General features: G+C 40.9%; 1 protein-coding gene across 13 annotated transcripts in view; it reads left to right on the forward strand.

Annotated features, from left to right (window-relative positions):
* Window positions 1-12169, forward strand: part of SLC16A7 (solute carrier family 16 member 7) — a 475851-nt gene that overhangs the window by 229016 nt on the left and 234666 nt on the right. For all 13 annotated transcript variants that reach the window (XM_069229066.1, XM_069229064.1, XM_069229065.1 and 10 more), the window contains one exon: window positions 10641-10874. In XM_069229066.1, the coding sequence (XP_069085167.1) occupies window positions 10670-10874 (205 nt within the window). In that variant the 5' untranslated portion in view covers window positions 10641-10669. The remainder of the gene's footprint in view (window positions 1-10640; window positions 10875-12169) is intronic.

A 12169-nucleotide genomic window follows, 5' to 3' on the forward strand; every position in this document is an offset into this window, starting at 1 on the left:
GTTATTGTCCGGTATATATGAGCAACAATGTTGCGGACCAAGCAGTTTACAAACTCCGTCCTCCTTTGCTAAAAGGATATGTAATGCAAGGCGGTTCTGAAGAGACATAGCTCTTACCACAGCCAATTCAGTGTCCATGAGGACAATGGCTCCTGCAAAATCTGTCAGCATGTTATCCACAATATTACACAACTTTCGAATTTTAATGGCATTCAGAACAAAAATACATAAAACAATTATTAATGTTAATTTCAGCGCTCACAACATCTATCCCCTGAAAATTCCCAATATGGTTATACTTTACATCATTGGTTCTTAATCTCTGGTCTAGAGACTCATGGGCATCCGCGACTGCTTAGAAAATTAAATAATATTAACAAGATAATAAAGTGTATATAAATAAAGACGAAAATGTGAACTTTTTCAAACCATCAACAAATGTGAAGGAATTTGAAATGGCAAGCTAAAAATAAGTCAGTATCTTCAGATTTATATGTGGGAGCAGTGTAAGTGCATCATAGAATATTGTATCATTGATTAGTGGCCACATTTGAATTTAGAAAAGCCCCAACCTTCCCATTAAAATTTTGATTTGTTTTTTATCTTTTTGAAATAAATAAAATATTTCAGCATTTGTGTATTTGTATGATGACTACTTCTTCCTGTATTCTTTTGTGGATTGGTTTGCGGTCTAAAATGCTTAGGCAGGGGTCGTCATCTTTCAGTAAAGACACAATGGGGGTCCCTGGATTTGAATAATGATTCAATGGAGGTCTCCTCCTTACAGTAATAATTAAGTAGGGGTCAACAGAAGTTGAAAAGGTTAAGAACCACTGTTTTAGATATTTTGGGGCAAATTCACAAAGGCATTCAAGTGTGTGATGGTCTGCTAGGGGGTACTAATGATTGCATTTGTGATTTGGCCACCACGTGTTCATTGTTGGTGTACAAGGTATGATTTGCATGAAAGTTGTGCAATATAACCATAACTGGGGTATTTTAGTTGTTTTTTTATTTTATTTTGTAAAAATAATCGCACTTTTAAACAAGGTTAAAACTCTCTCTCTCTCCGTCCCCCTCCTAGACACCCCCCTTGAGGCATACAGTTCCGAACCTGTAATCATTCAGTTTGCAAAAGGAGAGCAGTGTTAAAAATAAATGGTCTCTATAAATGGTCTCTTTCTGCATGCTTCACTTCCAATCTAAAACTTTAGCCCATATTCCTGTTGCTATCATCATATGCCTTCTTTCCATTTCATACACCAGACTAGAAAAAATATATTCTTGAATCCCATTCACTGGAGGCATTTACTTTGGGTCACAAGTTCTCTACAGAGACTTAAATGAAAAAGAAACATAGCAACCACAAATGAGTGAATCTTTCTATAAAGCAAATCATTAGAAAACATCCGTGCCCACTTCTTTGGATGTTACTTATTCATTCTGCTGAAAACATGTATATATAAATATAGCATCACCATTGTTACTGATCATGTGTTGATTTTAGAAGTGAAAAATGCTTTCTCTCAAACGGAGATGACAGTGTTTACACTCGTTAGAGTTCAATTTGAAGCCCAATCTTCTTTTTGCAATGACAGAACTCACTGTAAAAGACCAGGAAATGGATTAGACTCAAAAGGCCCCTGTTGTGTAAATAGCCAGGATTTTGGACAATATAGATCCCATTTTACTGCCCCTGTTACAATAACTACAGAGGAATGGCTGAATTGTTTGCAATTGTATAAAGCCATGTTTTAAAAGGAAATATCAGTGGATTGGAAGTACATTAGGTAAGTGTCGTTCAACAATTTTCTGTTAACCAATTTCTTCAACGCAACTTTCATAGAAAGTTTAATCTTTCTTTAGATGTGCTGGCATTTTCCTTGCGGATGTGCTCCTCCAGTAAATGACAGATTATTAATGCTTCCTGAAAAATGTAAGGTTGTCTTGTGCAAAGGCAATTAAAAGCGAGTATGGTGTAGGCTTGTCATCCTCGAGGGTCTGTAACAAGCAGGGTGATCTTTTCACATTTGGCGAGGCATCACAGTTTTGGATTTCATCCATTTTAATGAATGAGTGAGTATGGGGGCTCTGTGGCCCGGGATTCACTGAAGAGCATGAAGGTGGCATGCAGTAATAGTACACTTCAGTGCGGTCCTGAGGAAATGTAGACCCTGGGACTGTAATTAAAATCTGGAGAGAAAAAAATCGACTTTGCTATGTATGTGAAACATGGTTATTTAACAGTTCTGTTACAGCAAACGCATAATTCACTTAGCTTTACGTTATTTAAAAAAAATTGTAAACCACTTGTGACTATTTTGGGTACGTAGAAATGTTGTCAAAAATACTTTCACGGTTTTCTGAAACCATTATGCAAGTAGATTTACACTAAGATATTTGATCTACATCTCTAGTAGATGTTTGATTTTACATTAGATGAAAGGATGTGCTACCCTTTTCACCCTTCAGTCTTTTATTGGTAGCTGTGTCGTTAATTTTGGAAATGGCTTTATTCAGAAGTCATTCACAGCCAAAGCCGGGGGATAATTGAGGCTTAGTTCCAGGAAGTGAAACGTACAAAGAGACCGTTACCGCTTCACAGTTTCCAGCTTGTTCGGAGCTCCCTCGCCCTTTCTGCTCATGGGCTCATTCTTCCCGAGCCCTCGTTTGGTGCTTCACGAATAGCCCCGGTCCATCGTGTGGCTGCTTCTCGTTCCTGTCCCTTTACGCCTTTTACTTGTTCCGCATAGCTCCTTGCTTCTACGCCCACCTCTTCTGTAGGCCCATTATTTGGGAGCACGGCTGGCTTTCGGGCGGGACAAATGGTGCACACGCACCTGGGGCTGACCTAGGGGTTCGTTGTGTTTAGAGTAACCTACAGCTTTAAAATACCTGCTACAAAGATGTTGTGCGTCCAGCAGTTTTCAGGCAGCAATAAAGGTGTCAAGGTAACTCTGGTAATTGATGTTTCCCCTGAAGAGGGATAGAGTTTTATCTAGCGACACTTTAGACTCATAAAGTAGCGCAGAGGGTTAACGTGCCTGCTGCAAAGAATGCTTACCATGCAGATCACAGAACTGTATTTTTTTGTGGCTCGCGCAATGGATTACTGCTTTTGTCATGGAGATCCTTTTGTTACTTGCAGTCCATGAGCTTCAATGCCAATATGGCACAATGACCAGTGAAGGTTCATCAATGAGCTTCATGAAAATTGCATAGTATAGGTTAGGATGTTATGTTTTCCCTTAGCCTTTCATCGTCTATTCCTAATGTTGCTAAAAAGTTTTATTTTGACTAGATATCCATTCTTATTAGTAAGGCCACCCCAGCCAGTGTTTTAAAACAAATGAAATGTATTGCAAGAGGGGATATGGAGGGATGAGGGGCACTGTTGGAAGATGTTAATCTGTGGAGGAGGAGGTATTCGTGGAGGTGGGAGGGTTCCAAAACTGCTTTTGCACCAGGCACCACCAGAGCTAAAGCTGGCCCTGTTTGGCAGATTATTTAGAGCTGTACCCATGTCCATTTTCTTTGACACATTTTATGGTCACCTTTTTAACCCCATGGGCCCCCTCATTCTTTACTCTATATTCACTTATGTTATGATACAACAAATAACTTACCTTTTGTTAGTCTCCTCATGTAGAAGTGGAAAGTTTGCATGGATAAAGCCCGTTGGACTTTTGTTGGTGTTAAACCTTACAGCCTTATGGTGGTCTTCCCCCCAGTCTCCCTCCATTTTCTGAATTTGGTTTTGCTGGCTTTAGGACACTGTGCACTTTCCCATAGCTAACCAGTGCTAAAGTGCTGGCTTTCTCTCCCCTAAAACATGTTAGCATTGGCCCATACCCAATTGCCATATTTCATAACATCTGCATTTCAAAGACCTTTCTTTGGAGTTCTTGCCACTTTAAAGGCACAACTGGGTATAAGTACTGGACCGCTGCCACCATCAACTCAGTACACTTCTGGACCTGTGGATACTGAGCCAGGAAGAAGGACTGGTGTGCTGCTACAAGGACTGTCACTCTGTTGAGCTGCTGCTTTGCTGGACTCCTGCTTTTCTGAGCTGGCCTGCTGCCATCTTGCCTAGAAATGAGAAAGACTGGACCTACATCTCTACAACTCAGAACCCATAATGACTCCAAGGGCCATCTGACTGGTCTCTAGTTTTCTTTAGTCACAGGGACATAAAACACTTCAACTCATCCTGCTACAGCGCCTGGGTTTCTTTGCTGAAAATCTTAACCTGCCAGGTGGTGCCAACCCAGCCCTTGAGTCTGAAAGTGGTTATAAAGTGCTGCTTCAATTGAACACATGCATCCTCATCAGAACCAGGGCATCCTCCTCGTTGCATGGAGTGGATCCAGTGCATTGACATCAGCTCCAGCTCTTCGCCTTCAAAATTGACACATCACCTACTGCGGGAGGACCAGATGTGCATCATATTCGGAACCAACGAGTTGCACTCGGAACCTCTGCATCACCGCAATTGTGTGGACAAAATTGATGCATCTCATCTACTGGGTGGTTAAACAGCAAAGCATCACTTTGGCTGTACCTTGCATCTTCGTTGATGGTGAAGCATCCCGTATCAAGGAACTTTATGTCAGTAGGCCCAAGTGGGTCCCTGTATCTGCGCCGTGCTGTATTACAGCCAGCCTGAACTTTTGACTTTGCACCAGTCCAGCGTGTCCAGATATCTCATTTGAGCGCTTATTGCTTCTATGCGTTATTTTGTATTTATTCTTTAAAAATTCATATTTCTACTTTGACTCATAGGATTTTTTACATTTTGGTCTTGTTTTATTTATTGCATTAAGCTCCATTTTATATTTTTGTGTAGCATTTTCACTGTTTTACTGTTTGAGGGGTTGCACAAATACTTTACACATTGCCCCTTAAGTTAAGCTTGACTGCTCTGTGCCAAGCTGCCAGAGGGTTAGCACAGGTAAACCTATGGTGTGTTTGTGACTTACCTTGACTAGGATTGTGGTTTATGTTCTGACTGGGTGAATACCTCTGCCAACCAGAAAGCCAGTTTCTAAAAGTTGGACACCCCCTTTGCAGAGGATTCGGCCTGCACATAGATCAGGTTTTGTTCTCTGAGAATACCAGAGTTAAAGCTCCACTTCTAGCACAAGTATGTTCTGGGCGGAACTCTCTCCAATCTAATGTTGAAATCAACATTGCAATAGTAATCCCATCAAGGCATAATTTAAAGAGTGGATTTACAGCTAGAACGAAGCGTAATTATACTTTGACAAACTTAAATCTCTTGCATTTGTTGACACTCAAGCAATGGAAGAGACTCAAATCCCTCCCAAAGCCATTCTAGTAGTCTACAGACAAGGTTCCAGATACCAAGGAGGTGAAATCTCTGTTGCCATTAGACTGGAGTCAGAGATCACAAGAAGCAGGTCGACCCCGTCAAAGGTAGGGGTGACTGGTGACACCCAGCAATACAGTCCAGCATTCTGGAACCTGCCTGGAACAGTGCAGCCTAAAACATTAGACACCCTATAAGCATTCATTAAGCTTAGGAGTACTGGCCTGGTAAATGCAGGATCTCTGGTGTCAGACGAGTGGCAGTCTCAGAAGCTATAATTACAAGAGAGCAGAGCTTGGATCCATGAGTGCATATCTTCTGAGTGTATCGTAGTTGACTGCCTCTTGCTGCACGCCATAGGTTTAGGGCAGGTTTATTTGAATGGTTGCCCACCAAGTAAAAAGGGCTGAAGTTCTATTAATGCAATCTGCTGTGTAAAATGTTGGCATAAGCAATAGGCCAAATCCTAGAGCGATATCAAGATTGTGCAACTCACCTGACTCCTTATCTGAAGGCAGTCGCTAAGCAGGGGTCTTTCCTGCTTCCGTTTACTGCTGCAAGGGTGAAGAGTTCGTTCAATGGCCTTCCAAAAGGGGCGAAAATGTTTCAAAAATGTAGATGGCACAGACACAGGAAAGAACCAAACACAAGACCAAATATATAAGCCAACAGCTTCATTTTGAGTGTCACTTTAAGTAGTTTGCATTGGTTGTGACGAGATTTATGGATGAGTATGCACACACAGAGGAATGTTAATGTGAAACACGGTTTAATTAAAGAGCCGCAACTACATTATAACAGGTGCTAATACTGAAAGAATTAAAAATAAAATGTGTTTTTTGGAATGAAATTACACACGAAGAGGTGAAGAACAGCATAACAAGTGTATCAACACTTACTTACATGAGCACTGCACAACATGCACTTTAAAATAATTCTTTCATGGGTGATTGTGCACTTTATATTATGAACTGGCAACCATCACAGAGTTTGTTTGACGTTAGTAGCATCTCCAAGTACAGTTCCTATGCCTATCATATTGTTCGTATGTATATTAGCAACAGTTTTGCAGAGCATGGGTTCTAAAGCCTCATATGAAAATGTGCGAGACAGCGGATGACATTTTGATTTCACTTTATACTTAATGGGTGTTATGGTGCCGCTAGCTGCTGCAGTTGCTAAGGTTGAATAATGGTACAATGTTCATAAATGCTCTTGTTCTATCTCCTCATTACCTCCTCCAGAAACAGCTCCCTGTGGGGCTGGCGTAAAAGAAATGATGTAAAAGAAATGTTAGTTCTGAGCCATGTGTCTGACGTTCAGTGTTTTGTAGCCAGAGAGGGAGAATCTGCACATGCAAAATGCTGTCACTCACAGTGAGGTGCGCCAGTGGTTGAATTGGGCTGACCCATTGCCATGTGCTGTATGTTGTGACGGGCAAAAACAAAATGTGATTGACAATATAACAGATCAGTGGGTTGAAGGCACCTGCCCTGAGGACTCTATATGTATATCTTTTTTTATTTAAGAATCTTTGCGAAAACATGAGTTTTTAGAGACAACTAAAGTGCCTCAAATGCCAGCCTTCACATCACTGCCTTGAGTACAGGCACAAACTCTGAAAAGTTGGTGCCTTTACTGAGGAGACTGCATTAGTTAAAGATGGAACAGCGGGTTCAAACTGTGGTGCTGTCTTGTCCTGGACGCTCACTAGTCTCTCTTCTGAGAGGTGATGCCCTGGTGTCCCTCGGACCCCCAAACCACAAATGAAGCACACTCAGGGACACACTGACTGGTATTACCTATATGTTTCAGAGAGTCAGTGCACCTCCTGTTTGCTTTTGTGCCCACATCTGTGTTGCAGCCTGGTGTAAAGGCAGAGTACCTTAGCATGCAAGGAGCAAGCACTAATACCACATTGCAACCTTAGGGCACTTCCTGGCCCGTTGTGTTAAGTGCACTTTCTATCATCCATGAAGAACTTTTTGGGGTAAATCTGCCAATCTGCCCACACTGGGGGAGGGCAGGGCAGAAAGACTTTTGGGAATATGACTCAATGTCAGTACAGCAAAGAAATAACCCTGGTGGCCAGTGGGCTTTTGCCCCGTCGTACCCCTCATAGGCAGGACAGATTGGTGGTAAATTGCCTACCCAGCCTGCTGGCAGAAGAAATACAGTTTGGCGTTTAGGAGATGAGAATGATGACCTGACGCCAATGTGGGCTAGCCCCTATCCCTTGTTTTTTGAAATAATTAACCCTAGTAGCTAGTGGAAGTTCTGCCACCCTTGTAGGCAGATTTGGATAAACCCTATTCTACCCACCATTGGGACAGAAAGACTGATGGCTCATGGGGCCCTTGGTGGGTGAGGGACAATTGTCCATGCCTGTGGGGTCCTCTGCCTCAACTTCCAGTTACCCTGGTTGTCTAGTGGTGGATTCCTTTTCTGGGGAAGGCGCTCATGTTGCGATCCACAGACTGGGACCCGCTAGGGAGAGTTACCATTGGAGAGGGGAAAGTCACTGCTTTACAGTGCTACCTCTCCCATAATGATTTCTACTCAGGGGCCTGAGATAAGCCACCAGGCATTGATCACAATGAAAGCAGCTGCGGCCTGAAGACGCTGGCTGTTTTCTCTTTCACTAACTGTGACGTATAAATCACATGGCGCGTTGCACTTTACATTAAAAACTAAAAATCCCAGGTTGGGAGGAAAGATCTGCCCTCTCAGCTCAAGTTGAAAGTTTAAAAATGAAATCCATTTGGTGCAAGGATCAAGTTATTGTCAGTACTGCTATGGTTAATCCGCTATCATCTCTGTTCTGCTCCACAGTGTGTCACACTCTCCTGGACGTGCTGACACTTTGTTGCTGGAAACAAAGCCCACCTTCTAATATAAAGAACTTTCATGGCCAAACGGTTGCTTAAATGAAACCTTATAACAAATATTGGAATGATGCTTTGATAACACGTGTTTCTATTGCTGATTAAAATAACCTCCGAAAATTTAAATCTTAAAGTTTATTTTTTTCAACAATTTGGAACATTTTTGGACAATGTTTCATCCTCAGAATAAACTGTGGCAGCATTTTTTAAAAAAAATGCTTTAATGGCAGTGGCTATGTCAGCTATGAGGCGTCAAGGCACAGATTTGCTATTTTAAAGAAAAATGCTTCTGGGTCGTATGTCCTCCTCAGTGGCCCTTCTTTTCCAAATCCAGTCCAGTTTACAAATACCACTGTAGAACACACTCCTTCATAGACCACTCATAACCATCTCCAGTAGAGACACAATGACCCTTCATTTTCTGTTTATATTTCTTATTTTGACAGATGCATTACAGAAATAAATGTTGCTACAAATTATATATGGTAATGAACAGCAGATTCTGACAGTATTTTAACCAACAAGTGAATTGTAATCCCGGAACGGTAGCATGAAGTGTACGAAAATTAACTAGTTAAACCCAAACTAACCTTAGAAAAGAAATAGTGAATATCACACGCAACATATTCAGAAAAATATAAACGCCTTGTGAAAGCACTTTGAGCATAAAGCAGGCAAGGGCTAAAGACTTGTTGTAGCTGAGACGCAAAAAGAAAATAATGAAAAATACGCTGGTCAATATTTTGGGGATAACCAAAAGAGAGACTGGTAAGATTAACAGTAAACACTGGCTGTCATTGGCATATCAGCAATCTGACGAGGAATGCAACCCCAAAAGAATGCCTAGAGGAATAAATGCAATGGAACGGTTAATTTAAAGAAACTGATATAGGGGACATAGTGACAAATAAGCAGGGTCTGCCAAGATTCACAAGGGCTGTGATCACTAATGTCAGAAAGGAGCAGGCTGAGCCATTAGGAAATAGGTGTCCTTAATAATGAACTCACCTAAACAGTAAGACATTATAGTAAGTAATGATGAAATGATCTTTATAAATGTGAAACACAGCAAGGACAGACTCGATGCATTGTTTGTGTGATATAATTAAAGAGTAACATGCAAAACAGCAATAAGAATTAAGAAAAGGTTTTAATGACTTCTTTGTAAAGCGAAGATTGCATGCTAAGTCTAGCACCAAAACGCATATTTGAGCTCAGTATTAAACGGGAGTGTAACTCAAGGTGAACAGGTGCATCGAGCATAAGCATGAACTGTAAAAATTAACATGTACGGTATAGTGGAATGTAACACTCTGTTACATATGTGTGACACAGAAACAAAAGGGCGTGCACATGTTTAGAGATTTTATTGTCAACTCTTGTTGCTGGAGGCTGCAAAAAAAGCAAGGCTCAGTTGGATTTCATGCTCAGCTGTTAAACGGTAGGCGTCGCCTTACCTGCATTTATGGGGTTTCAATCTACGCAACCCGGCAAAGCACACCTGTTCTTTTGAGAGTGTTTCATTAGATGTTACATTCGGTGAGAATTAATGAGGATCTATAAACACCACAATAATCTTGTTTTTGTTCATCATTGCTATGCTTCTCATCTGTGTGCTTTTGAATCAGTGTGCATTCTACTCCACTTTTGTAAAAAAAATTCTTCGCAGATTAGTTGTTGATGATCAGCGTTCCCTTCACAGAATGTTCTCACTCACGCTAAGCCTGTTTGCAAAGTCTGCATTTCCTGCGTGGCTGTGGTTTAATCACGGCTCCCAGAGACTGCAGATTTAAGCACAGCTTCCTGTAACATGTATGCTCCTAATCTCCAGATGTTGTGTCGAACATGTGGTCTGCTGTGTACCTGAGTTGTAGCTATGGACAGTACAGCAGTGCAGTGAATCCTGCTCCAGGAGCATGAGGCCCACTACACCATAGTTAATGCTTTTCCCTATGTTCTTTAACCCAACCAAGGCGAGGGGCTCGCTCTCCCTATTTGTACGGAGGCCTTGGACACCTCTTCTTTACCACAGAGGTAAGTACTTTAACTCCCAAGGTGTGTATTATGATTGACTACAGGTCTCATCAGACTGAATTTGTGTTTCCGTGTGTTGGGTCCTCCAAATAGAGTGGCTGTTTTAATGACTCCTCACCATGTTGCTGACAAGTATCACGTTTGAATGAGAAAATATTCAAAGGTTAGATTAGCCAAACTTTTGGATGAGACCATATGTAAAAAAAAGATTGTGCGTTAGTCCTCTTCATTTGATCTGCAATTTAGCACCTGGAACCTTGGCAATATCACGCTTTCACTCCTGGTGTTTAGAGTGCTTGCTTGATTGTATCACTGATATAGTACATGAGTTAAGCATCTCATGGTGAAGTAACTTAAGTAATAGAATAATTCTTTATTTTGTCTTTCAGTGAGCTTGGTGCACTGAACAAGTCTTAGAATGCCACCACCTGTAGAATATGCACCCCCCGATGGAGGATGGGGCTGGGTTGTGGTCTTTGGGGCTTTTATCTCCATTGGATTTTCATATGCATTTCCCAAAGCCATTACTGTGTTCTTCAAAGAAATTCAGGAGATCTTCAGCACATCATATAGTGAGATAGCATGGATATCCTCAATCATGCTGGCTGTTATGTATGCAGGAGGTAAGTGGGAAAAAAACTGTTGGTACATATATCACATATAATAATGAACTGTAGGACTTCTGTCTTGGCGTGCTTATGGTATATATTATATTCGCATACCATATTTGGTTATTTTTTTCTGTTATTAGCTGCCTCTGATATGTTTTTCATCTGATTTGTATAGCAGTTGAAAAGGACAATAATTTTGAAAAGTGAGCCACATGTTATTTTTAGAGAGAAAGTAATAAGAATTTAAAGCATAATCCGTTCATTAATATACTGGATTTATTACCTTAAATGAAGGTTTCATAACCGTTGGCATGTTTTCACCAGAATTATGTACTTTATGCACTATTTTGCATAGCTTCTATACCCAAGTTGAGGATGTGTTGTCCTCTCATGCTATCTCGCTATAAAACCCAATCAGTTTTCACGAATTTAAGCCTTGGTGGCTGGTGAACTTCCAATCTGGTGGAAGGTATATCTTTACCCCAAATTACAGTGAAGATAGAAAGTCCAGCCCCTTACGGCCAGATCTAAAAAAAAGTGACAATTGGTGCATTTTCCAGCACAATTTTCATTGGAATATAACTCAAAAATGTAGGTTTTATGGACAGTTCTGGGAAGTAACTCATGAAATATTCCATGATTCTGGCTCTGCCACAATAGAAGTAATATATGTAGATTTTCTGATAAGAAAATATGTCGAACAAAAAGACTGTATGCCACTTACCTCTTCCAAAGTTTTGTACTCTTTAATGTGATATCTCGCCAAGGGTGCCATTCCATTAGACCAGTATACCAGTTTTGTTGAAATGTTTAAAAATTCCAGGACTTTGCATACCAGCGTTGTCACTCAATAGTCCAAGTTTGATTATTATTACATGGACTCATTAGTGTGCTACAGCTGGAAAAGGAGAGAGATGTTCCCATTGGGGTACAAATGTGGCATGGTGATGCTACCAGTTCCACTCAATAGAACAAGCATCCACATGCCACTTTTCTCATTAGTGTCACAATTAAGGCTAGCCCAGTAAGGTACAAGAATTATCAATAATGTATTTTTGCTTGGGCAGAATTAGCAATAAAACACCGAGACATGTGTGGTTAGTTTACACAATGCCACAATTCAAGCACATGCAATTAAACACAAAAAAGATGCAGAATCCAAAAAATATTCTTATCCAGGCACACCTGCACAAGTGCGCCCATAAACTGATTTTCATACAAGTAATGCCTTCTAGTGTGTTTTGTGGAGTGGCTTGTCAATTGTGGGACAAATGGGGGTATAGGTCTAAGTACTTGGGATGAAAATA

Source organism: Pleurodeles waltl, chromosome 4_1 (assembly GCF_031143425.1).
Source record: "Pleurodeles waltl isolate 20211129_DDA chromosome 4_1, aPleWal1.hap1.20221129, whole genome shotgun sequence".
NCBI lineage: Eukaryota > Metazoa > Chordata > Amphibia > Caudata > Salamandridae > Pleurodeles > Pleurodeles waltl.